The sequence below is a fragment of the Falco punctatus genome, assembly GCF_963210335.1.
Source record: "Falco punctatus genome assembly, chromosome: 15".
Taxonomy (NCBI): domain Eukaryota; kingdom Metazoa; phylum Chordata; class Aves; order Falconiformes; family Falconidae; genus Falco; species Falco punctatus.
Window position 1 is genome coordinate 5538820 of NC_137595.1, and position 26789 is coordinate 5565608.

A 26789-nucleotide genomic window follows, 5' to 3' on the forward strand; every position below is an offset into this window, starting at 1 on the left:
ATTTGTGTACATTTATATTCGTGCTTTAAAAGCTAAGTAGAGCTCAGGCAACTAAAACAATCTGTTTGGTAGTGTTCTTTTTTTATTCCCCTTTTCACTTGATGTAAGAATACCTTGGCATATACTGTCACATTAGTTTTATATATGTAAATACTTTCAAGTCAGAACATGTAGCGTGAGCATATTTTTATCAGCTATTACCGCTAAGATTTTTACCTGTATGAACTAAGAAAAAAGTTCTGTGTTTATCAAATTTAAAAGTAATTTTGCTCCTTTAGGACTATCTGAATTTGTCAGAATGTCTCTGTTCTTATATCAGAAAAAAATTATCTGTTCATTGAGCTAAGAAATTTTCATCATTTCTAAAGTTTGGGAAACTTGTTTAAATGTGTTAGTAATGATGTGCAAGATAAAACAGAAGTGTAACATGTTATCTGATTGTCAATTAAATGTAATAAAATCAGTTGAACAACAGTCTTCAATGGCATGTTCCCATACATAGTCATTTTCTTAGGCATTCCAAAATGCTGATATTCTTACAGAGAGCTTTAGGACAAACCTAATTCCTGTGTGTGACATTTTGAAAAGACCAGCCCTGTGAATATCACCCCTGATTGCTTTTAAGTCAAAGTTTTCATGTGCAGGAAATAATATTTCAATTAAAAAGAGAGAGAAAGGGGATGGGTGAGTGGGGGTGTCATTTGACATTACATTTCATTCAAAATCATGTACAGAAAAAGAAAATGAGAGAAAATTCAATAGGTTGCTGAATCAAAGCTGATGAGGCTTAAATGTTTGTATCACCTGTTCAAAAGATTGATAGGCCACAATTTTATTGTCAGATTTGTGTATCTCAGAACGTGGTGATCTGAGTCTCTTGATTTTTGAAATTTTGCTTTCGCTAGTTACCAGGAGCTTGGTTTTAGTCTCCATTGTTCCCACTTTGTCATCATTTAGTGTCTGAAATCTATAAATTTCTTCTACTATAATTTCAAATGTGGAGATACTGTGCAGGATTACAAATACGTACAGCACCTGGAAAGAATTTCTACACCTTGGTATACTGCCTTTGCTTTGTGCTTCTCCATGTGAACAGGGTTTGATTTACAATTAAATGTGTATATATATATATATGTACTTGTAAGATTAGTGAGCATTTTAATTTTTAATACCTCTGCGGTATCTGACATTTCACTGGGGATTCGGAGGAAATCCTTTCTCCTTGCATAAAACCAATAGGATGCATTTACCCTAAAATTGCCCTTGAAATAGATACTTTTTCTAGTAATATTTGGAATTATGTCTCAAAAATGACATCTCCTTTCCTGCAAGATGTTTGATCATTGAATCTTGAAATACAGATATGGGTTTTGCTTATGGTTGGGTTTCTTTACAGTACCATTAAGGAAAAAAATCTGCCACATGAAGATTCACCACGTATGTATGGATTTGCTAGCTATATAAAAAGCATTGTTCTTCTATGGATGACCTCCTTGCACGGAATGATAGTTTTATCCTCCTCTACATCATTATGTTTGCTGTACAAAAATCCTGCTGTGCTACATCATAATAACATGTAATCTTCTTGCTCAGTTTAGCTGAGATTTAAGGAGCCGCTGTTCATGGAAGCAGTTTCCTAAAGTCTGATCTATAATTTACCAGAATCAACCAGGCAAAAGAGCAAGAGGCTTTATAAGAGGGATACAGCCCTTAAAACTCTTAAATGAAGATTAGTTTAAAGTTTTACAATCCGGTACAGAACCATCTGGCAAATCTCATGTCAGGCTTTGTTAAAACTCTGAGCTTTCCGAGTATGCTGTAGTTATTCACCCCCCCCCCCCCCCCCCCCCCCGGCCTTTATCTTCCCTTCCCCTGTCTGCCAGGCACCCCCTTTACTCATAGATACACTGGAACAAAAGGAGGAAATAAGTAGGAGAAGGGCTGATTTTTCTATAGGAATAATATAAGAGCTGTAAATGATGGAGGCTGTGGGTGTGCTACACCTCTGGAAATAATGGCCTTATAATTGCTGGCTGGCTGGATATGGACTAGGTGATACATTGCATCTTTGAAGAGGTACTTGCAAGATAAAAGCTACCTGTTGGCAGAATCATTAGAGACTTGCTGGGTTAAATTGTGGCTTTTTAGGCCAGGGAATCACTGGGAGCATGGTATAGCATCATCACAGGGTGCTTTGATACTTTCAGTAATGGAGCCACAGTTGTTACAGCCAAAACAGTGTAGAAGTCGCGGCAGCGGTGATTTCAGGTTGCTGTTTGATGTGGAAAGCCAATTGTTTCCGTCCTTCCTAAATCACATTTCAGGGCTCTAGACTGTGGGTTCCTCACCAGTACCTGCACAAATCTGTGAGTTTCAACTTTTATTTTTGTTCTTTGGCAAAGAGCAGACCAGATGTGTTTCTCCAACACAAAGCAAAACCGCTCACATATGAATCCTTACAAACCTCTTGATTTCAGCTGTCCTATGGCTTTCCTGTAGACTGATGTCATACAGATTTATTTTCATCTTTATATAAAGCTTGGAATTGTGGAACAATATTTTTTTTTTCTAGTGACTTGTTACCTAAATTTATACTTTCTTTACTTAAATTAACCCTTCTGTTCACCTTTCACATGAAGGATCTTAGGAGGCTGAAGGGGAGGACAGCAGGAATCCAGTTACCTGAAATCCTGTAATCAATTTACAGGCAAGAAGGAGGCATTGCTGGTGGAGATAATCTTCTCAGGTTTACAGCATTTCTCTGTCTCAGTGTGACAATAAAGATGTTCCACCTGGACAGTGAAATTAGTATACATGATTTCCCGATTATAATGTGGGCTAGAAAAATAGTAAAATTTACAGTACCTGTCTAAAAATGTAGCTTTAAACACAACTAAAAAAGACAAAAGCTGCCCCAAATAAACATGCATAATCCCATCCAGACTTTGATAATGCAACATAGCTAATATCCTACTTACAAAATGTGTTTTGCTGTTTGTTTCCTGAATTTCACTTCAAGCCATACAGGATTTCAGCTTGAAAGACAATTTCATAAAGCACTTTTTTTTTTTTTTTTTTTTTTTCCTCTTTTCTGTAAAGTGCAGGAGTGGAACACTTTGAGTCAGACAATCTTAATGCTGCTATAGCAATTTTGTAAGGCACCATAGAAAAATGTATCATATTATCTTTGAATTTCAGTCCGCTTTTCCTTCTCACGGCAATCAATAACCATTAGAATTATTGGTGGTAGTATCAGTCTAGATAATTTTAGGCCTTTTCCAGAAATTAAAGTATATAAATTCAAAATTGTCATACTGTAACTTTTTCTTTTATTTTTAACTCTAATAAATCCAGATTTGCTTTCAAGAACAGCAGATAATCTGTCAATAGGGAAGTGGGACAAAAAGGAGATGACACCTAGCTGAACAGATCCTGTAGTTAGTATTAGAATTAAAAGCTTGAGGGCCTGGACTAATTTTCTTTGCGGCCTGGAAAAGTGCTAGTGAAAAATTATATCCATGGGTCAAGTTACTGGAAATTTTTATGATTGTTTTAAAACCCAAGCTCACAAAGCTGAGGCCAACCAACTGAACATAACTTAACTTCTCTCCAGCAAAACGGGAAGAACTTTCCCACAATTTTAGAGGGTGTAGTTTGTGTTGGAGGTGGCTGCAGGCCCTGTGGCCAGGAATGCAGCCCCAGCAGGTTTGGCAGAGGCAGGGCTCTGCTGGCTCCTGGGGACCAGGGTGCTGCCCTGCGGGTGCAGCTGGATGTGGCCCCTGCGAGCATCATGCCCTGTGGAGGGGGAGAGGCCAAAGGGAGCGCTCCGCGGGGGGCTGGCAGGCAGGTTCGCAGGGAATGGGCATCCCCTTTTCTCAGTCACCTGCATCCCACCTTCCTGACCTACGCAGTGGACTGGCAGGGCAGGATCCTAGACAGGGAGAGCTGGGCTAGTACCTTAGGGCAGAGAGAGAATGAAGTTGAGTCTGGTGGAGAAAACAGGTTGAGCAAATTAGCGGTGTCTTGTTATGGATCAGCCTAACCTGCACAGACACCAGGAGCCGAGCAGCATAGCGGGAGGCTGCCATCAGAAGGGAGATCATCCGTGGACAAGCAGTTGGGAGATTAATTTCGACTGTCTCAGGTTCACAAGAGATTTTCTCCTTATATTTCAGGGAGGGGACCACCACTGTGGTATCTTAAAAGATAAAAATGAAGTCTGACTTAAAATGATAACTTTCATCACCCTTAAAATCTATTTTACAGTTTATTCTCTCTGATAGATTTTGGAAGGCTGGATATTACCTGTCAAGCTGTCATGTGTAATTATATGTTTGTTAACTTGTTGTTCCTAATAAACAATGAATTTCATTTTTCCCTATAAGAAGATTTAATAACTACTTTAGTTAACTATTAAAGCTTTCTTTTGCTGTTACAGCTAGACAGAAAATTCCAAATACCAGCAAAATATTTTGTGCACAACCTTTTTACTACCTGGCCATTATGCTGGACTTTATTGATTGCTAACATAATTGATCAGGGTAATTTCTAGGTGATCACGTGGAAGACTGATGTGACTGGCTGTGTGATGACTCAGCATACTAAAACTTCTTTCATAGTGAAAATACCTGAAAATGGACTTTCTCTGGATAGACAGGATTGCCTGGCCCTGGGGAGCAGTTGACCGTATTGCATTTGCTTCTGGGCAAAAGGGATTACTGCGATAAAGGAAAATTTTACAGACAGCAAGACCTTATGTGATTTTCCTGTCTCCTTTTGCCTTCCCTAGTGCCTGTACCGGCGCCACGATATGGGATGTCAGGTAATAATTTCGAGCAAAACGAGTGTCCCTCAACTCCGACAGAGGGGGGAAGATCTCTGAAGTTGTTGAATGAGTGGTAGCTACTGAATCAGTTGTCTGGATACACCCTGTGCTTGTGGAACAGTAGTTGGCTGTAACAGAAGTGACAGGTGGTTCATCAAACATGAAAAGAACCTAATTTATTCCAGAAGTCAAGCCTGCCTGCTAGAGAAATTGTAATCAGTGCATGTACAAGAGCTAAGGGAGCTTTAATGGCACTGCTGAAACCATAATGTAATATCCAGGTTGAAATCATTCCATCTTTATCTCATTATGAGTACAATTTTCTTCTATGTGTGAAACTTAAACATCAAATTGAGGAAGTGGAGGAAACGTAAATAAAAGACTGTGGGCATATTCTGTTGTTTCTTTAGAGGAATTGTAGAAGCTGTAGAAAGCTGTGGGAAGACGCTTCAAGGAAAATGGAAGGATAAAGGCTTCCAAAAAGTCCCCACTTTTAGTAAGAGCTTCTTTATCTGCACTGGAAGAAAGAAGCTCCTGGGAGGATTGTCTGTCATTACCACGTTCTTCTTTAAGAAAGAAAAAGGAGAACTTGTGAATAAGTGCTGCTTATGTGAGGTGATCCATTAAGAAAGTATGTCTATCTCAGCAAGCGGTAAGTAGGGAACTTGTATACTAGAAGTAGAATTGCTATAGCAGCAGGTAGCTCAGAACAGGTATTTGCACAATTTGAGTTTTGCAGCATGCTGAGGTGGAAGCTGCAGCAGATGTGCTGCTAGTTAGTGGGACAGGTGCTGGTTCATTGTAAGCTATCTTGTGTGCAGTCACAGCTCACGCATAAGTTGTTTTTCTCCACTGAAAAGTGGCAATGCAAATACACTTGCAGGTTCTCCATGGCAAATCAGATCTGTGCTGCGTGTTAGGGCCTTTAATTTCTAGACTTCAATCCCTTTAGTTCTGAAATGGCAATTTAAAAATGATATGAGAGCTGGAAAGATGATGCGTACTGTGTGTGGAAAGCCTGTTGGGGCTGAAAGCAGTTACTGCTGTTTTTTTCTTTCTTCCATGTGCTCTGGGATGCAGGCTGCTCACTGACTAGTAGTTGCCCCTGAATCTGCTCTGTTTTCAAACTTGCTCTGTTTTGTCATGTCTTTCTGACACTTGTCTTTGGAGGGGTGAAAGGGTCTCTTTGTGTGCTGGGTAGTGGAAACAGTAGGAAGTAAATGAAGAACACAAGGTGCTAGTCTATAAAAAAGAGCGTTAAGAGGTGTTTGAGTCTTCATTATGTCCTATCTATGATTTAGAGCATGGTTTTCAAGTGTTACTCAAACATTTTAAGTATCATCTCACCTAAATTTACATTTGTATCCCTTTTCTTCGTGTACTTATATGCTTGCTTTTTCCTTTTTCTCTTTGCTCTAAAGTAGAACTCACTGGACAAGTGTTGTGTAAAAAACTAATGTAAAATTCCAAGGAAAGCTATTTCTCAAGAAATAGTGTGATTTTAATGTCACTTCCTAGCAGGTTATCCCATACAGAATTATTATGTTATCTTGGCACCACAACTGATATGTTTAATAATTTTCATTATGTGTTTGGGTCCCTTTGATGCTTGATTATTACATGTAAAGAAAGATTATAAGGTAGAATACATGTACTTTTGAATTTATGGAAAACACAACCTTCCCTTTCCAGATGCATTCATTTTAACTCTGTTTAGCGTTCACTAAATCTGTGGTTATTTCTCTTTTCCTTTGAAATGCACTTATTGTTCTATTTCAAGAGTGAGTTATGTTCTGTTGCTACCCCAAACTATAACATAACAAAAATGGTAAAAATGATTGCCTGTAATCTATTATTACAGGCAATCCAACCTGCCAAAACAAAATTGCCATTTAATAAGGTGGTTTTTTGAACTGAGCCCTGTGGATGCTCCATGCTAACTGAAGTTGCCCACAAATTCTGTATTTAAAAAAAATATTTCCTTTTAAGTGGCGATATTTTACTATATATGACAGAAAATCCAATGGCATATCCCTCTGTCTCTCAGTCAGTCCTTGCAGTCTCCACGGGCATTTAGATCACTCTGATGGGAGACCTGGATAAGACAATATTTATATAACATATTGTCAAAGGCCGTATCCAAAGGGTAGTACATTAGAGATGATGTATTTCAGGAGAAGGAAATTCCTGGCACTACTTACATAGCTTATTTCCACAGAGGACCTTTTTTTGTGATTGTAAGTGTTTCCAGTTTATGACCAGAATAATGCAGGGAGAAAGAAAAGTTGAGTGACTTGTCGGTATTTTTTGCAGCAATCTGTATAGTTCCTTCCCTGGGAAAATCATATGGAGAAAATTAAAAGGAGCCAATATGCTATTCAATGCTCAGTCCCAGTGCTCAAAAATCTTACGTATTTATTATTGAAACAGAGCAATTACAGACATTAACGAGTAATTGCAGGATGTTTTGGTAATATTAAACAAGGGAAGTGTGAAGGGTCACCCAGTCTGCTTCTTTGAAGACTACTTTAATCTATTTGATGAGACGGAGTTTTGATTTGCTGTGGTCGATCTTGAAATATTTCAAGGTAGTGTAAAGTCGAGGAGACAAGAAGCGGTTAATTACTCAGTCTTCTGGCTCCAGCTCTGATAAGCATTAATGGAAGGCAAGGGCTCTCATCTAAAAACATGGCTCCCCGGCCAAATAATGCATACTTTAAAAAAATTTCATATAATACTTCATTTAATTCACCTATTTGTTAGTTCCACTGCAGTCTATGTCCTTCTTTCATAGCCTGGGAGGAAACGGCAGAGAAACTGGGTTGAGTTCCCTCTGAAATTCTGCTGCTGAACCTTACTCTTCTGGCAAATAGTTTCATTTTTTGTCTGAGTTTTCTTATCAGCACACACAGATGAAATTCCGAACCCCCACACCTTGCAAGTTACAATAACTCTATAAAAATTAAGTTACTTAGCTGCAAAAATACCAAACCTACAGTTTACTCCAAATGTATGCAGTCATGATGTCACTATTTTTTTGTATTAATTTTATACTTTACTGTTTTATTCCCTCAAGATAAATTAATGCTGAATGCTGATAGAGTGGTTGAACATATAACTGATGCATACTTTTTCTCTCCTAAAAGCACACAAAAGAAATGGGAAGGCCACAGACTCCTTTGAAAGAAACAGCCTTGGAGCCTTGGACTCAGCCACAGGTAGGCTGGAACAACTTTTCTGGTCATGTTTTCTGTATTTCTTAATAGAATTAATCTGAGGTTCTAAGGAAATGCTGCAACAGGTAGCTCTGCAGTTCTTGGCATTGCACGTCAAAATTATTTGTTTTGGTGTTTGGCTGCCCAGACTATTGGTAGTGTCTTTTTAGTTGAAGTCTCGGCTTTTTTCTAAGGGAGAAATGCCAGGATTATCTTGCTGTCAGTTTTTATTCTTTATGTGCTTAAAAAACAGTGCAGAACTTTATAAAAAGAAACCACTTTTTGAATGGAGTGTCAATAAACTGTGAGTGTCTCCTGGTGTAGAAAATAACTTTGTGGAAGTTTGTAATTTTGGGAGGAAGGTTTGAAGGATCAACCCTTTCATCATAAGGATTTAACGAAAAAATAAGCAATGCTTAATCATGCAAAAAGAGCTACAGAAATGGGGTTATTAATATGCAGTCTTCCTTAATGCAAAGTGGGTTTGGAAGTTTTGGCCTTGCACTTTTGTACTTACTTGAGCAATTCAGTTATTGTAAATTTCTTACATGCAGGAGTTCAAAGCCATTTTTGCTGTTTATTGCCCGTGTTTCAGTGTACTGTACTGCACACCGAAATGTGCAGCTTCAGAGGTGACTGGAGGGAAGGAAAAAAACAGTTTATAGTGTAGGTGAAACTGGCTGTTGCTGTTCCAAGGACAAGGATTGGGTCTGTACAAGAGAAGGCGCTGGAGTGGGGCTGGGATGAAGTAGGGTGCCGGGAAGGCCAATGGGGAGAGTCAAGCTGCTTCTGCAGATTCCTAGGGGAAGATCGCTGCTTTTTATGGGTTGGGGTCGGAGGGGGCATTTTTCCTTCAGCAGCTATCACATCTGTGATTCATATGGCATAGTGCCTCCTCCTGACAGAAACACCTACCTCTGCTTTGCAGGGTTCACCTGTTGCTAAAGGCAGCAGTGAATCTATAGCTGTAATGGCCAAGCTGAGAGTTTCCTGGCAAAGACGGAGAGAACGAGGCAGAGGCAGCAACCTCTGATCAGTAATTACAGTGTGACTGCAGCCTGTGTAGGCTCTGCCTCATATTTTCAGACTGTAAGCACTCTGCCCAAACAAATAGTCTCCAATTTAGTCTCTAGTTTTTACAAACTACATATATGAATCTTGGAGCTTCGGCTTGTTCTAGAGGCGTGTTTGCTTCAGAAGCATGTGGCAGACACAGCATAGGAATTCAGAAGTAAAAATAAAAAAATATAGTAAAATAAAAATCCACCTGTCTGTTACTGCTACCTTTGTTCATGCTTGAGTGCATTCTTTGTATTAGTTGCAATGCTACCTGTGCCGGCTTTCATGGTAAAATCTATACGAGTGATTATAGTAACTCACAAATGGTAAATTCCTCACTGTAATCACAAATACAGGGTATCTGTGTCTGTGCATCTCTACATAGAGAAAGAAGATAGTTACCTGTAAACATGTAAGTCTTGTATCATAGGGGTATCTCTCAGCTCTTACTCTCCAAAACACAGGATCTTCCCTCTTTCTTATATAAAAGGCTCCCAGGTGTGCTTGTGCCATGCCTGTCTCCAGCTACTGCATGGCCAAACCTCCAAACACCTCTACCCAGGCAGCTGCTAATCACAATAGTTAAGACTGCATTGATCTCTGTCTGCAATCAGTAATGTTTATGTGCAGCACCACAGGAGCTTGCTACGGCCTGTGGTCCATAGCTACTAATAGACAGTAACTCTTCATGTGCGAGAACAAAACTGTTGAGGGAAGTGCTTCGTTCCAGCAGTTACTGCAAAGCAGCTGATGAATCGTTAAGGGAGGGCTAACAGGCTCCTCCTGTTTCCTTGCCTACAGCTTGTGCTGCAGAGCAGGCAGAGAGCTTGGCGTTGGGGCTGGGCTGTAGTTGGTTGGCACACGACAGGATTTTGGCTGCTGAGTTGTGAGAGAAGGAGTTGAAGCAGCTCAGTGCTGTGGTGGTTGTTTAGGGAGGCTCTGGTTCACGAACGTGGGTGACAGAGGTGAGCTTTTGCAACCACTTTGGTGGCTTGTGTGACTTGCCAGCAGCGCTGTCAAAGAAATACTCAGTTGCACTGTCCCAGTGCTGGTGAGAATCGTTGTTCTTCCCCCATACACAGCCCATTGCTGTGCTGTTGGAGCACTTCTGAAAGCTGTGTTTGCCACTGCTTTACTTAGTAACTACGCAGATTAGAATGTATGAAATGCTTTTGTCATTCCTATTCATTTTTGCAGAAAAAAAATCCATTTTTTTTTTTAAATAACGTACAAAGAAACTAACACCAATATGCTTTTTTTATTTCGTGAAGAGAATAAATGTAATCAACAAAATAAAAAACTGCTGGAACCATTACTGTAGCAGAAAATTAAATTAGATGTTAATTCTTTCATGGATGTAATTCTGGCCCCTGTAAATCCCTCCTTAGATATTTTGTATAAAGTGAGTAAAAATTCATGGCATGGATAAAAGCTTTGTCTATTTTATGAGCAACAAGCAAATGATCCAAATGGTGCTCATAAAGCAAATGGTTCCCAACTCTAAAAGGAGGAGAAATACATCTAAAAGCTGCTACAATGAACCATGAGTAAAACCAACTCCTATTTACAAAAAGGTGGTATTTACATGAAGGTGTTCTGATTCCCCCTCCCCTGCACCTCAAAGGGAGAGACTCTCTACTTTTATCTACTTAATAATAGCAGTAAAAAAATCATTACATTTTCTTGGGCCACTTACTGCTGTTCAGTGTTGAAAGCTGCTGTGGGATGTGTTTTATCAAGAGAGAAAGTGGACGAAATAGCTGAAAGCACAGTTTCAGTGTCCAGGGCCAAACGGTCAGTGAAGCAGAAAGTACCACATCTGGCCCCTGGTATCACCAGGTCAGAACCTGGTACCTGTTAGCGGTCGGGCGATTTCACACAGATGTTATAGTCTGGGGGAAACATGAAATGGTGCTTTTTGTGCAGAGGGAGGGAAGGCTTTATGTCGTACGGACTGTCGTGGCTCTCATTTGCCGCCTTTGTTCAAGGTTTCATCTTGGAAGCAGCCAGGTAGCTAAAAATTTTGAAACGGAACTGTTCAATCAAACAAAAATGAAGAACTGTGATGCTTTGTCAGGCTCGTTTCTTATTCGATGCTGGTAGGGTTTGTTCCTGTCTTTACTGCTTTGTTTTTTTCATTTTTTTTTTTGACTGTGGTTTAATAAGTTCCTAGAGCAATATGACATTGACAACATGGGAGTTCTTTTTCGTGGCCATGCCTTTTAACTTGCAGTTTTCTGTATCTTTTTCTGTGGACTCAATGAGTGGAAACTGATGTTACTGCCTGGAAAATAAAATATGAGAGACTCGTTCCGATAAATTCGGGACAAGACCTTTGCAGATAAGGAACATGTGTGGTAGTAGTTGCCCAAATAGACTTGTCATCGGTTTACAAGCTTTATTTAAATGCTAAATACCATGTATTCCTGTGGTTATGCTTTTTTTGCTGCTTTTCCTGATTAAACATTTAGCTGATAAACCCTGTCAAGGCTGTTCAGAGCTAGTGCAGTTAAGATTACATATTTATAGCCTCTATTTTTATAGTCAGTTAGAAACAAGACAATTTAAAATCAAAGTAATCTGTAGTTGTTTAAATTTTTGAACTTGTTGACAGTGTTTTGAAATCTGAATTTTGTGTGTTAACAGCATGAAATAATATTGATCATGATGATTCTGATGCAGAAACTAATGGCTTTGTTATTCTAAATTATGAGGAGGCAAACTCATAAAACTGAAATAGTGGCAAATAGTGAGGTTTGCCACTATGGCAGATACAGCAAAACTCCCACTCTTCAGTTGCAGACTGTTTCTTATTTAAAACTTAAAACTTTTGTCTTTTTTTTTTTTTTTTTTTTTTTTTTTGGTGACTGTTACATTACTATCTATTATCTGTCTGCCTGAAATACTGCATAGAAGTGATTCCTAGAAGTGTTCGATTAGTGCTGTAGCTTTTTATTTGTTTATTAATTGTAAGAACTCCCAAATGCTCTCATTCACTTAAGACAAAGATTAAAAAGCCAGAGTACACTTGCATTAATTTTCCTGGCCCAAATGTAGCATAATTACTTTAATGAATACATTTATTTATCCGCTTTCCTCATGCTCTTCCTCTTTCACAGTCCACGTTGTAACTAGAAACCCAGACAATGATGACCCTCAAGGTTTACAGCTCTTCTCAAAGTTCTCTGTGAGGGTTGAATATCCAAGGACTCAGATTTTTCAACACTCAGGTAGTGCCTATTCACATATGACCTACAAATAAGCAACATCTCCCACCAACATGGCTTTATTGGCACCTGGTGTGATAGTGGTGCATTGCCACAGCAAGGAGCATGTCAAGCAGGAGCGGTAGAGATACGGACCAAGTGCAACCATTTTTATCTCTTCAAAAGCAGAAGTGGAAAATAATTTGTTGCCTCTTTTGCATCTGTAGTTTTATTTTCTCTTTGTTTGTGTGATTTGCACGTTTTGGGTATTGGTTTTGGGTTTGGTTTTTTTTTTTTTTTTTTCCTTTTAAGCAGAATTACTTTTTGTGGAAAGGGAAAAACACTCAGACCGAAATCTAATTGCAAATGATAGAGTATAGTATTTTTCTGCTGAATTTTAAAGAATCACTTTATAATCTTGGAACAGTGGATAACAACATCACTAATCCAATATTTTAACAGTAAATACGTTTGACAATGGGAATTGCTACACTAATCTTATATCCCTCCACAGTATAGTTAAGAAATCCACGGGGGGGGTTTACTAATCAGTTTTTGTAAAGTAAATCAAGTCATGTAATTCTGGTTCCCCCTAAACACCCGGCAAGAGCCATGTGCAGTACTTCTTGTTCTTTTCATCAGTTTTGTACTCTAATCTGCAGCCACACTTTCCCCCTCAGTATGCAAGAAAGAGACTTTTGGAGAGAGAAGTCTCCAAGCCCCCTCCGACAGAGACGTCTCATTAGGTGAGCCGGCCACTCTCCTCCTTCCCCTCGCCTGCCACCCTGGGAAGGGGCGCAGTGAGTCCGCCTCCTGCATGCAGGTGAGGAGCTGCTGATAATAAATATCATCCAACATGTTCTCTACTATGCTTCTAATGCGTATTATTAAGCTCCTTAGTATAGACCCCGATTTTACTGACCAGTGAGATATATTGCAATATTGCTTGTGTTTTTATCTTGTCATAAAAAGTGTCAAAAATAAAATAGTTTTCTTTTTTAAAAAATCATAAACAGGGTATCTTACATTAGGAAGAAATATTAACAACCATGGTTAAATATTTGAAGAGAAGCAACTATTAAGAATTCTGTGCGTATTATGTTCCCACAGTTGGTGGGAGCCAAGTTATTTTTCATGAAGTCCTGGTGTGCTCTGTTTACTTAGCTCACAGCTTCAGCCTTCAGGATTCCTATCACTGAAAGTCAGAATGGAACTGAAACTTTATTTCTGATTTGGTGTCTTCAGCTTAGATACAAACCAGTCACCTAAATAGATCTGTGCAGTCCAGTTATACCCTGCTTATATTTAATGTTTAGAATCTCTGTGCTCAAAATATTCCCATTTTATTTGTTGCCTGAAATTTACATATACCTCAGGTATATTTCTTATTTAATGGAACTTTAGTTTTAAATCCCAAATTCTAACACAAAAAACTTGATAAATTTTAAAAATAAAAATCCACAACTGAGTAGAAGGTGCAGGGATTCTAAATACAATTAGAATTGCCTGCATAAATATCTCAACTCTTTTTGAACACTGCAACCTTAAAACTTGGGGTGGGGGGGTGTGTGTTTCTTAAAATGGAGGTCTGACAAGGTAGAAGGCAACTGGAAGCAGAGAGTTGCTTTGGTCTAATTTGATTACCAGCGGGAACAAAATAGTATTTGATTAAGAAACTTAAGGAAAAAAACACACTCATTATTGCGCTTTGAAAATAATTACAGTGGATACCTTTATAAACACTTAATCTTTCCAGCAGCAGCTAGTGCAGGACCTGGCAGCCAAAAGGTACAAACCTGGCTTCTCACAGATAGCAGCAGTATTTCAGTTTTGCTGTGTTTCAGGGTTATAATCTGTAAGGTATTCCTGACATTCTAACAACTAATGCATCCAGAAGTCAGGGTACGGCTCTGGAAAGGCACTTAATGGAAAGGCAATTTATTAAGTGGAAATGGGCATTAACCATTTCCTGTCTAGTGATTGTTTTCCCTGATTTTTCCGGTTAATATGGAATAGAAGAATACCAACATGCCATATATAAAACAGTGTATCAGCATGTATTGGGCCACTGGGACTATTAAACTCTAAATTAAAAAGAAGTGGAGTTTAATTACAAGATCTTAACAAATAAAAACTAAATTATAATTAAATAAAGACTTTGTAGTAAAGTAGGTTGCTAAGATAACCTAGCCAAAAGGAAGACCTCTCTTTTTATTGCTCTAGTAAGATTTTGGTGTATTTAACAGGCTTTATATAAATACATATATAAATACATTTTTTCCCCCAAGATCTAGTGTTTTTATAGCATATGAGCATTGGGAGTTAGTAGCTAATGTAGCTGAAAAGTCACTTGGAGAAAATAAGGAAAAATAAAAAGCAGGATACCAGAGTTGTGAGCACTGAATTTGCTATTGATTTCAGCAGGGGAGACAATTACAAAGGCAGGAAAAATTCCCATTTCATTTAAGTTTGTCTGTTTTCCAGACCAGTTCATGACTCTAGGATCAAAAACTCTCAATTTGACCTAAGCTACAGTTCTGTTAATTGAAAGAGAACTCTACAGACAGTTCCCATACAGTTTGCAAGGTCCATTTCCAGGCATTCAGCTGTGCAGAAGCAGAAGGGCAGTCACTTTGGTGGTTGTACCTCTGAGGACAAGCAGTTGTGTGTTTGTCAGATTGTTACATGTATTTTCAGAACCCAAATGTCAAAGGTGCTGAGTGCAAAGCTGGGGGACAGTAAAGGTTTCAGGTCCTTGCTACCATCAAATATTTAAATCTTTTCTAAGTCATTCACTGAGACTTTGAAGAACATCTTTTCGTGGTTGTTTTTTGTTTTTTGTTTGTTTGTTTGTTTGTTTTTTTGTCCACCATGCCAGCGATGTTGTCTGCCTAATTTCTTTGGCTCATGCTGTTAAATCTTTTCCTTCCTCTTGCTTCTGACATGTCAGTGTTGTTATTACAGACTTGAGCAGCAGTGTAAATGAGAAAATAATTGGTAAGAGGAGTGGGAAGCTCAGCTGTAGAGCATCACCTGCAAATTTAGCCCAGTGTGCATGAAAACAGGTAACCCCAGAAAGCCTGCTCTCAGTGTGCGTCACGCTGGAGCTACAGGAGGGAGCTGTACTGCTCGATGCAGGCAGTTGATTTATTCTCCATTACCATATGCTGAGTTGGAGGAGATGGGGTACTCAGTAGTGAAATATCCAATGACAATATTTAAAAAGGGCAGGTAGACAGCTATTCCTTCATCTCGTGAGATGCGGAAAGCCCTGTCAGCGTCTAAGTAAATCACCACAGACCTGCTTTCAGAAAATGTAGATGAGGTCTTTGAGGTGCCTTTAGTTATCTATGGGGAGGCTCAGAATGGCTTTCCTCCTCACAGTATTTCTTCTGCCATCACCCCCATTTGGCGAGAAAGCGGAGATGTCCCCATTATTTAGGAGAAAACACCAAGTAGCAAAATCATTAAGTTGCATTGGACTGTAACTTACTTGCTCTGAGCGGTGCTCAACATGCATAAATCTTAAAGCAGAAAACATAAATGAGACGTGATTCATTGAGGTGTCCATTTTTCCAGTGTCCAGCTGGCCCTCACTCGCAGCACAGTTAGCTGTGATGTAAAGTGGGAACAGACCCATCCTCTGCGCCGCTGCAGCTGGCGGATGTATTTATGCATCCCAGAGTAAGAGAAGTGGTCTGAAAGGCTTTCAGAAAGCATGAACATAATAAAACCTTTCTGGTCTTCTGTTTTAAACCTTAAAAATCACATTGGCATCAGCGTGGACCTTTGAAGAGTGAGTGAGGGAAAGCTTTTGGAAGTGGTGGGCTTTCAACTGTCTCTTAATTTTCTGAGATTTTTCTTCTCCACACTATACTTTTAGGAAAATTTTAATGTTTTTTTCTTGGTGGTGGTGGGTTTTATTTGGTGGTAGTGTCTTTTGTTGTTGGTTGATTGGATTTTTATTACTGTAAACTTTCACAGTGTTTAATAATATCTTCCGTCCTGATGAATGAGCCGTGCAAATTTTATGTTGCTGGATATTAAACACAGTCACTGCCAGCAAGTCTTGTCACAGGGAATAGCAGAAGTAGACACCAGATGCATCAGGTGAGCTGCTCACCTGGAGGCGTCCATCCTGGGGTCATGATTCTCTAACGCTGAACGCTTGCTTTACTATTGATCATAATGGAAGAAGACCGAAACCCAGTGTTAGCTTTCAGGTAAGAGGGACAGATTATTTACAAATGCTGTTAGGGCCCCTAGTGCACACTGACCAAACTACAGTTGATGTCCCTGAATGCTGAAAATAGTTTTGGACTGAATGTAGGTAACTGAAATGAGGTATTGCACCAGTCCATTGAGTTATAGGATTATTGTTGTGTGTCCGTAGTGGAGGCGGTGGCTCTGGGTTGCTGTTGCCAAGTCACTTACCCTCTCAATTGGTTTCTGAGCTGTGAAATCAGTTGTTCTTCTTGAAGGATATTTTATGGGATAATTAATTTTTTGGCTACAAATCATTGCATATGAAACAAGTACACTCAAACTTGGTGCCCCAGTGGCTCGAAGGTAACGGATATTATGTATCCATTTGAATCCCGGATGAGATTAACACCACTGTTCTCTCCATCTGCCTTTGAGAAAGAATCCAATAAATAACAAGGCACATAAGGGAAAATTATCACATTATATTCAGCATTTACAGCATGTGTATTAATTAGTGTGAGGAGACAGGTGCCCACTCAGAGTGGCTGGGTGCTGTGCCACTGACAGTGCTCGTGTTGAGGTTTTTTAACCCAGAGCAGCACTGGCCTTGGAGACCAACACTTCTTGCTCCTCAAGCAGTGCCTCATGGGCTTGCTGGCAAGCAACATTGTGCAGTGCTTCTTGTTAAGGTTTTTGCTTACCTTCATCTAAAAGGGATTGCAAAATAGGGATAGGAAGGGGGAAGGAATTGTGGAGGTTTTGCCTATTCTGATAGCTTTTGATTACAAATTCTGCTGCTGAGTTGGGAATGTTGGAGCCCAACCTGGCCACCCAACCACCTTGCATGTGCCCCATCAGCTACATTGAAGTGTCTGTGCAATGTGCAGGGAAGCCATTGTGTCCTGTCATTATTAGTTCAACAAATAAGACTTTCCAGATCTCATGTCGCATGTTCTTCCATCTTGTATCCCTGCAAAGCAGGTGAACTTACTGATTTTCAAGCCATATGATTCCAAGCCATTTTGTCCATCTGACTGAGCCTGCTCTGTCATCTTCCAGCAGAACAAGCTTTTGTAATGGTTGGAGGCAAATTACAGGGGGTCTCAAAAACGTGGTGGTGGCCTTGAATCAATGGCCACTGAAATGGTGTATCCAGCCTGCAGTCTGCCTGCTGGAAAAGACACAGATGACAAACAGGGTGCGTGTGCTAAGTCTGAAGGTACCTAAAATAGATTTGTATAATACAGTATTTCTCCTCTCTTAGAAATGAAAATATCTTTGTTTAGCAGCTAACTCTGATGACGGCAGGTAGGTTTTTGGTATGTATAATTCTTCCTATGTATAAACTTCATTTGGAAGGCTCCTACAACATTTTTCCATGGTTTTATAAACAAATTTGTAAAATTTGTATTCATTCATGAAGTTATATTAGGGAAAATACCATTAGAAAAGAATGCCAGGTTCCAGATAGTAGATGGTGCTGCAGACCAGGACTGTTGTTTGGAAAATTATGAACAAAACTTTACATTTTTACTTTGTTTTGAAATACCTCTACGCTTTCTCAAATACCACATGATAGCAAAAAAGAATTGTTGTGCATTATGCTGTTTTTTCTAACTCTTAACAGATATTACAAGTAGCTCAGACCCAGAAAGGAATTAATTAATGTTGCAAACACTATGACAGTGGTTGGTGTTTGTAGTAGAATTCATCATCTCTGAAAAGATGCATATTCTACTGCTTTGGGTTTAAATCCATAAATTTCCACCAGCAACACAGTACTTTGTAATGTGATGAATTTCACTATAGGGCTGCGATATGGATGGTGTAAACTGTGAACCAAGAGAAATTGCACTTTGGTTTATTTGTCATGCCCTCTCTTTGTGCTGCCATTCTCTCTCAGGATTTTATTCTAAATTCCTCTTCACTCTTGGGCAAAGATTCACGTTAAATAGTCAGGTTGCCACCACTTGTGGAAACTTCTTCTCCTGAGGTGCCCGTAATGAGTTATTGCAATGGCCAAGGTTAGTTCCAGTTGCTCATTTTTGCAGTTCAGGATGTTCAGCGCAGTATCATCCTAATCTGAAGCACTAACAATTTCCTGAGGATTTACTATAGAGGGACATTTTTAGTACTGGGTTGTTTATCTGGTTCTACTCTACACTTACGTTCTCACTCTACAAATTGCTGCAGTTCTTGGGTTTGTCGTTCAGATAACATGATAAAATACTATCTTCTTTATTCTGTATGTTTAATGCAATATGCATGTTTGCTGGAGGATCTTGAACAGCTTTCCAGGTATTCCCGTGCAATTCAACTGTGGACTGGGAGTATCCAGTCCCTGGTTTTACTGGGAAAGAAACACAGGCTGAACCCGTAGCAGCACTGACCAGTTAGAGAGTGGGAAGTGTAGGGAGCATGTTGTCTGGCCCACAGCTTGGATGTACATCTTACACTTACGGTGGTTTGTGATGGCTTTTCATCAGGATAATGGCCAGAACTGATGGATCAACATGCAGTACGGAATGCTTCTAACATGGATTCAGCCTTTTTATGTATTTTGCTCTCTCTCACTTCACACATTTGTAGCTGCCTAGGCAGCCTTCCACAGACTGTAGGGTTGTTTTAACAGGTGTGTCAGTGGTGGGCCTTGCCCGTAACCGGTGTAAGCAAAGTGACAGAAACACACGGAGTAAACCTCATTTTTCTGTTTGCTAACTTTATGCAAATTGTCTCATTGTTCTGTGGAAAAAACCCTGCGGTATAAAACTGGTGACTTCTTTTGTTTTGAGAATGCCATTACTTAAGACCTCTAGAAAATTGGGTAGGTTTCTTTTCCTTTTCTGAAAAGAAGTGCACTCTCTTTAATCAAAGATGAATGCTAAAGTTGTTTGTCCATTCTCGTGTGTTTCGCTGGCTTTCCGTTCTTCTTTTCTTCCACTTTTCCCTATAGGAAAACATGGTCTTTAAAGTGATTCTCTGTCATGTGCATGTTACAATTTTCTTCTTCCAGATTTTGATTTTGAACTTTAAGGATCACTTCTCACGATCCATAAAACCTTTGCTATCCACAGTGGATCCTTATGATTTGTATCCACTGATTTCATTTTCCTGTTCAGCAACCTGCCTGTGAGGTGATGGGACAAGGCAGGCAGGTCTCAGCGAGAACAAGGTTCTTGGTGCTTTTAAATTCTGATTGTTTTTTCTTGTAACTGCTTTCATATATATGTCTAACACACAGGTCTTTGTTTAAGTTAAAGTAATGATGCTTTATGATCTGTTTCATTCCTTCTATTTCAGGATTTACAAGTGTTGTGACTCAGAAGCATCTGAACTTTTTTTTTAAGCAGGAGCATTGAAAGGGACTAAGTTGCTTTATTCATTTCTTTTTCAGAACACAGCTAAAATGGTAGGCTTCTGGGCTTGGCAGTTTTACAGCAACTTGATAAAATAAAAATAATCATGCCATCACTATTTTATCTCCTTTCAGATGTACTTCCTTCTGAATTGCTTCTTTCTTTCATATTTGTGCAACTGTGCTCGGCAGAGTGGCAGTCTGTTCACAAGCTCTGCCAAGTTGAGGGTTTGAGCGAAAGTAAACAACTCGGTTGGAAACAGGGATAGCAAGTATTGTGTAGACTCTGAGCAGCAGAGATATGCTGCTGTATTATACAAGAGTTCACTTAATGGAAAAATGCTGTTTTCTCCTTAGAAGGAATGAATCTCTCTTGCTAGCCATTGTAAAGTAAGCCAGTCGTGCCTGACAACTGCACTCTGTTCGGGCAACTTCTCTATCAAGTTTTTTTATAGCACTTTCCCTGAATGAGAAAAACTGATTTTTGACCCTCAGAACATAAACCAATCTTTATAAGGAATAAATCCACATGCTGGAACTACCTAGAGAGAGCTAATAGAAGGAGCTGGGAAATGCTTGCAAGAGCTGTGAGATGGGCACTTACTGAAGAATTCTTTTCCTACATATCAAGTAGTTGCTTCTTACATATTCCTCAAATATTACTTTACTTCCTAGTGATATTTATTCTGTGGGCTACAAATCCATTAATGATATCTTACAAAACAGTACTCAGACCCTGACAGATTTTCAGTTTTGCAAACAAATGTGATTTAACTCAGCTGCTTCTTAAGTGATTTGTGTATTGTTCCTGCCCTTACCAAACTACTGAACAGTGAGATGAAAGACAGTTCCTAGTTATCTTCCTAAAGAGGAGGTGGGGCTTTGCTTTTAAGAAACATCTTAAAAACATTGCCTAGTGCACTTTCCTGAAGCAGAAAAATTGCTGTTAGATTTCCCCCGCCTGTCTTCTGCACTGTTCCCATGCAGTCTTTAACTCCCTCTTCCGTATCTCCACACTCAGAGACAGATGAAGTTCAGAACAGACTCCAGAATTATTATTTTTTATGGTGGGTAGGTTTTTTTTTTTGGTTTTGGTGTTTGTTGTTGGTTTTTTTGTTTGTTTGTTTCTTTTAAAATTCAGTCCCATAGCTTTGTGAAGCCCTGTGTCTTCTGTATTCGTTTAAGGAATTGCAGGTAACTCATCCTATGTATTTTGCTGAATTACTTCAGTCCTCATGGCAGCGTACTTTAGGTCTTCAGGGATAAGTTTTACCTATAGCTGTGCTTCACTGATAGAACTTAGCAGAAATTGCTCTCATTACCTTTTTTGATGATCCTGCTTTGCTTTAGAAACCTAGGAATGTGACTGACACTGCACATGTAGAATAGTGTATCAATTGCACTCAGGTACCAGATTCATTGGAAGACATTTTTTGAATTGTGGGAGCAAAATATAACTACCACCTAATTTGGATAGGTGAATTCCCATTCTACTTAAGTAGTGTCTTGAGAGACCATATTTTTAAATAAGGTGAGTGTAGGAGTATTTGAAATGTTTTTCAATAACTACCCATACACTTATACTGGTCCTTATTCAGTAATCTTCATTCTCCAAATAAACTAAGCTCCCTAGGAAGGCAAGGGTGACAGTCATGATGATAAGAAGAGACACAGAATGAAGAGGAGGTACAAAACAGCTTATATGATGCTGCAGGAGAAAATGTAAACCTGTATTGGTATGTGGGAACATACAAAACAATATATATAGCAGAAGACCAAACAAACATAGCTGCAGAAAATAAATGCTTCTGCATAAGACTGTTTAGCTATGATAGATGCGTTGTCAACCTGCTGCAGCCAAAAGCTAAATACATGAGTTGGTGAGAAAAAAAAAAATCCAATTGAACAAAATCAATCATTGGGGTGTAGGCTATTAAATGTTGACAAGTGGTAAAGGCTGGTTATACTGCTCTAAAACTTTGGGGGATAGCAAAGCACCTTTGAGTAAACTTACACTCTTTAAATCAAAAATGAAAGTTCGTTGTTTTCTTTCATGGCATTATATGTCAGGGGCCAGTTTTCTCGGAGACTGTTACACAGTGTGAAATTACTGTTTTACTCTGTTCTTTATATTTCTGACCTTGAGATCATGATCATTACAGTCTATCTACCTGACACAACTGCAGAGTTCAGAAAGAGTCTAGATTCTGTAACAATAAAAATCTCAATTTTTTAAGCTAAATAATGAGCGACACTGTTTATGCAAAGTGGAAGTCGGGTAAATGCGATTCCTTTCGTTCTACAGGGAAAATTGCACCAAAAAGTCCACACAACGCCTTCATCTGTTCTTCTTCTACAGCCAAAGAATTCACCACACATTTGCATAAAAATGCAAACTGAAGTCTTAAGGAGACCATATTTCAGACTCTTTGGAACTGCTTTCTTAAAATAACAAAGCTTCCATTGATTTCTACTTCCCCATTATGTTTTAGACTATAAGGTTTAAATTGTTTAAATTTATATAGAAAACAGGAAGAATAGACAGGGTGTGTTAACAGTGTGGAGACACAGGGCTTTAATTGCATGTTTCCTTGCATTGATCTGGCTGTGTTATTTGGTGGTTCCACCAGTCTCTGAGGGCTGAGGACTAATGATCAGTGCTTGCTGGGAGATTGAAAGATGCTGGTGAAGTTAGCAAGAAGGTGCAGAAACGCAGGTATCTTTTGCCTTTGGCACCCACGAGAGTGGTAACAGCCTGCTTTATGTCATGTTAGCCCTACAGAAGACATATGAGAAGGCAATAATGTGTGTATAGATCCAAAATGGTTTGGCTTGAAGAGAGCTTTAAATGCTCCCACGGCAGCTGTGTGGGTCCCTACCCCTTTTGGAGGTGGGAGACAGATTCCTCAGAGTAGTAAGATCAAGTCATGACAATAACAAGTTGGTTTTGACATGAAAAGGTAACAAAATTGAATAACAGATGCTGTTAAAATCTTGTTATCTTCCACATGTTAGTTAAGCTGTAGGCAGAAAGGCAACTTGAAAGCACGGGGCAGGAAGAGTGGCCAGCTGGGAGGTGGCCCGGGACAGCACTGGTGACAGGAGGAGTCTCCCTGTTGGGTATCCAGGTAGCTTTTCCTGAAGATGTCAGTGTGTGTTACCCAGAAATATTTGCAGTCCCTGTGTGCTGCCTGAAACCGAAGACAATTTACAAGATTACTTAGAAATTCTTTGGTTTAAAACTTTTTCTTGGGTTTTGTATTTCTTTGGATTATTTTTCATCTGTTAGTTGTCTTGATAAATTTTATTTTCTTACGCTAATCTGTTCAGGAACCCCATGTTAGCTTTTCCTCTTATAAAGATTTTGAATATGCAAAAGGGTAAGGAGACTCAAACATCCCTGAAAGACAAAGACAACTGGAAGTCTAATAATTCCTTAAGCTCCTCCAAAATTTTTAGCCTGCATTCTTTAAATTAAGGGAAGTGTGAAAGTTTAAGGGGTCGTTTTACTGGTAAAATGTTTACTTGAAAATAGATCCTTGATGTCATGCATGAGGCAAATCATAGCAGTGGTTGTTTTGATGCTCTGGAGTGTAGTTATGTTATGCACTGGTTTCCCAAGAGATCTTAAAATTTAACGAGCAGAGGCCAGTGTGAGTGATGAAATGAGGCAGCAGTATAGCCATTTCAATTATACTTTTATTACACAGCCATTCTTCCTGCAGCGCTTCATACTTTTTGTAATGCTTACTAGAGTATGAAGTGCTTCGTGTGAAGGAAAGGTAGCTCGAATTTTACAACTAGAGTGGACAGTGTGATTTCAACCTGCTTTGACAGCAGCGCTGGGCTTGTAGCAGCAGGAGTAACACAGGAGAGCGCAGGGAAAAAGAACGCTTTGCTTAACTTTAATGGCTGAGACCCTCCTTGGAGAATGATAAGATTTGGTAATTCAGTAGTACTCTTAGGAACAGAGTACTTGCAAACTGTTTAGGTGTCTCTGCTTTGTTATGAAGACGGTTTAATGTTTCAAGTCTATGGCTAACAATGGTTACCTTTTTTTTTCTTTCTCCTTTTTTATTTTCTCCCCTCTCCAATAGGCCAGTACAGCAGCTTTAATATTAATCATGTTCCTTATTATCATTTTTTTGCTGCTTATCTCACAGTTATCTGCTTGTATTATGAATTATTCCTGAATGTTTATTTCTAACATAGGCTATCATCTAGAAAGGCTATTAAATATTTTGAAGTGTTAATAATGTAACTTGTACTTTAGATTATGAATATAAGTTCCCTTTTCACGTGAAGACAGTAACAGGCATGTTGTACAGATTACATGTATAAATGTGTAGTTAAAGATGCACAAGTTTAAGCCATCTTTCTCATTACATTTTAAGAAGCGATGTGAAGTTATAAGGGATGTTAAAAAAACAACTTTCCATTGAAGCCTGTAATAACGCCACCAGGCACTGCAACTCTGCTGGGGTTACGCAGGACATTAAACAGCTTATGTTTCTATAGTAAATTTATCACGTGGCCTCTATTTGCTCTAGGGTATGTACCTTTCTGTGATTTCACGTGCCCCTTAAACCCTTGGCAGGGTCGAATGGCCTTCGCCGAATGCGTAAGCAATGCAGGTGGCACCCAAAAGAGGGGTTCGCTGGGGACAGTTAGGGCAGTGCTTGGGGCGGGGGGGGGGGGGCAGGGCACAGGAGTCACAGCTGCTGTTGTGGTGACTGAACTGCTGCATGTGTTCTGGTCAGGCTGCGGCTAATTGTGGTTATTAAATTCCCTTCAGAATACACTAACTTTCACTCTAATCCAGTGTTATTAGAAATCTCCCTCAATGTCTAAGGTAATTGTTAATTTAGACCACTTGTGTCTTTCTGAGATTAGCAAGGGAATCTTTTTTTTTTTTCTCGCTCTACAAACAGGCCTGTAAAATCCTTTAGCTGAATGGATAACGATTACAAGTCTCAACTGACAGGCTACAATTTTTTCAATTCCTGAAATGTCGTTTATAATGGCAGAAATGACTAGCACAGCACACCTACAATATCTGTGTTGTGAGGGAACTCTGATTAGAATTGCAGCTGGTACCAAGGGGTATGCTTTTTGTATGCAGAGGGAGGCTGTTAGACTGCTATTCATGTCCGCAGCTGCTCTGGCCAGCAACAAATAGTCACACTCCTTTCTTATAAAAAAAATAATAATGTGATGGTATAAATGCAAACTGCCTCCATTGATGGAATATTATTAAATTTTTCTGATTAGAAACAGATGTGCAACGATTCCTGTTACAGAAGGTATTGTCAGATTGTACTGCTGCAGTGCAATGCGAGCATATGAGGGAAAGAGGAAAAATTCAATTTTAGAAAATCCAAAGGAAAAGGATATTTTTTTTCTTCTATTTGCTCTTTGTGGTCTAAAAACAGTGAAAAGATTGAGATCAGAGCTAATCTCTTTGCCAGTCTTAGAGCAGGTTTTAGTTTTGTTCTTTTTAATTGGCACTTGTTTACAAAATTCTTAAATATGCTGGCATGAGTATGGAGCTGGTGTTGTCGGTTGAATAGTTCTGGTGTAGGTGCAGCACTCTGAAACAGAAGACGTTTGTGAACATTACCACTAGGTACGAGGCTGTGACGTTTCTACAGGTGTGCTCAGATCTTCATGAAGCTCATATGATGTTTGTGTTGGAAGCTCGTATGATGTTTGTGTTGTGTTGTGATGCTCTTTCTGTTGCACCTTTAGACCCGAGAGTTCATTGGAGGAGCCCTGTGAGCCTGAGTGTTGATTCAAGAGTGGCAACTCATGTTCTTTGTTTGTACCCACATTGACTTTAATATCTGTTGCAATATCTTACTTTGTCTTGTAATATCTGTGATCTGAAGTTAGATATTTGTTATGCACCTTTTTTTTTTTTTTTTTTTTTTTTTTACTTTGCTCCTGAGCTTAAAAAGAAACACTTTGTTGGACTAAACAAAATTAATATCTTGATCCAAAGTTCAATCAAAATTGCTTCTTAGCAATTTAGCCAACCCTTCTGTTCAATTTTGGGCAAATGACATACTTTCTTTTACTTTGTAAAATCTCCCCATATAATAGACCACTGCAGTATAAAAAATGTTCCATCTGACAATATGCATACATATTTTCCAGCAATAAATAGGACATTTCCCAATGCTCCAGCACACCACTGTTTAATATAGGCCAATAGATCAAAGGCAACTACTGTAGTTTCCCTCCTGGGTCTGTTAAAGCCAGTATAAATGTGACCCTTTATAGTATCTGCTGTATTATTTAGAAAGCCGCTGTTTCCCTGGAGTTAATCTATTCAAGAAGATAATGAATTTTGGCTTCTTTTTAAGTACATCTTTCTATGGTATGTTCATATACTTACCTAGTTAGCTGGCTAGCTTGTTTTGTGTAACCGCCTAGTTACCTAACTGCACCTACCACACTGTTACATTTGGACTATGGGCCAGCCGCCGCAAATAATTTACCCAACTAGTGATTTCTCATTTAATCTATAGAGCCCTCAAATGGTTAATGATTCATGCAATTATCAATTTGCTAAGGAATCCAGAGAGAAATATATGGAAGATCATGTTTTTATGTATGTGATTAACCCATGCAGAGTAATTTCTACTTCTAAAGAGTAAATTACATTTTATGATCGTATCTGTAAAATAGCTTAGCTGTTCTTGTGAATGCGATTGCTGTGATTTCCCTCACAATACAAATTAAGTAAAATTGTAGTGTGCACATGTACAGAAGAGAAATACGGAGTGCTGTGTATGTTTGTGAAAAGTTTGACCGGTCTTGGAGAGATTCTTGGGTAATATGTTCACTAGCACATTAAAGACTAACAGTATCTTTTCCCAAAGTATGAGAATTTGTGAGCTTTACTAGAAAAGAAATTCATT

The 26789-nt window shown here is 39.0% G+C and overlaps 1 protein-coding gene across 4 annotated transcripts in view; it reads left to right on the forward strand.

Moving 5' to 3' along the window:
• The window catches only part of PCDH11X (protocadherin 11 X-linked), a 520437-nt gene that overhangs the window by 239714 nt on the left and 253934 nt on the right, over nucleotides 1-26789 (forward strand). For all 4 annotated transcript variants that reach the window (XM_080366031.1, XM_080366034.1, XM_080366033.1 and 1 more), the window contains one exon: nucleotides 7972-8043. In XM_080366031.1, the coding sequence (XP_080222157.1) occupies nucleotides 7972-8043 (72 nt within the window). The remainder of the gene's footprint in view (nucleotides 1-7971; nucleotides 8044-26789) is intronic.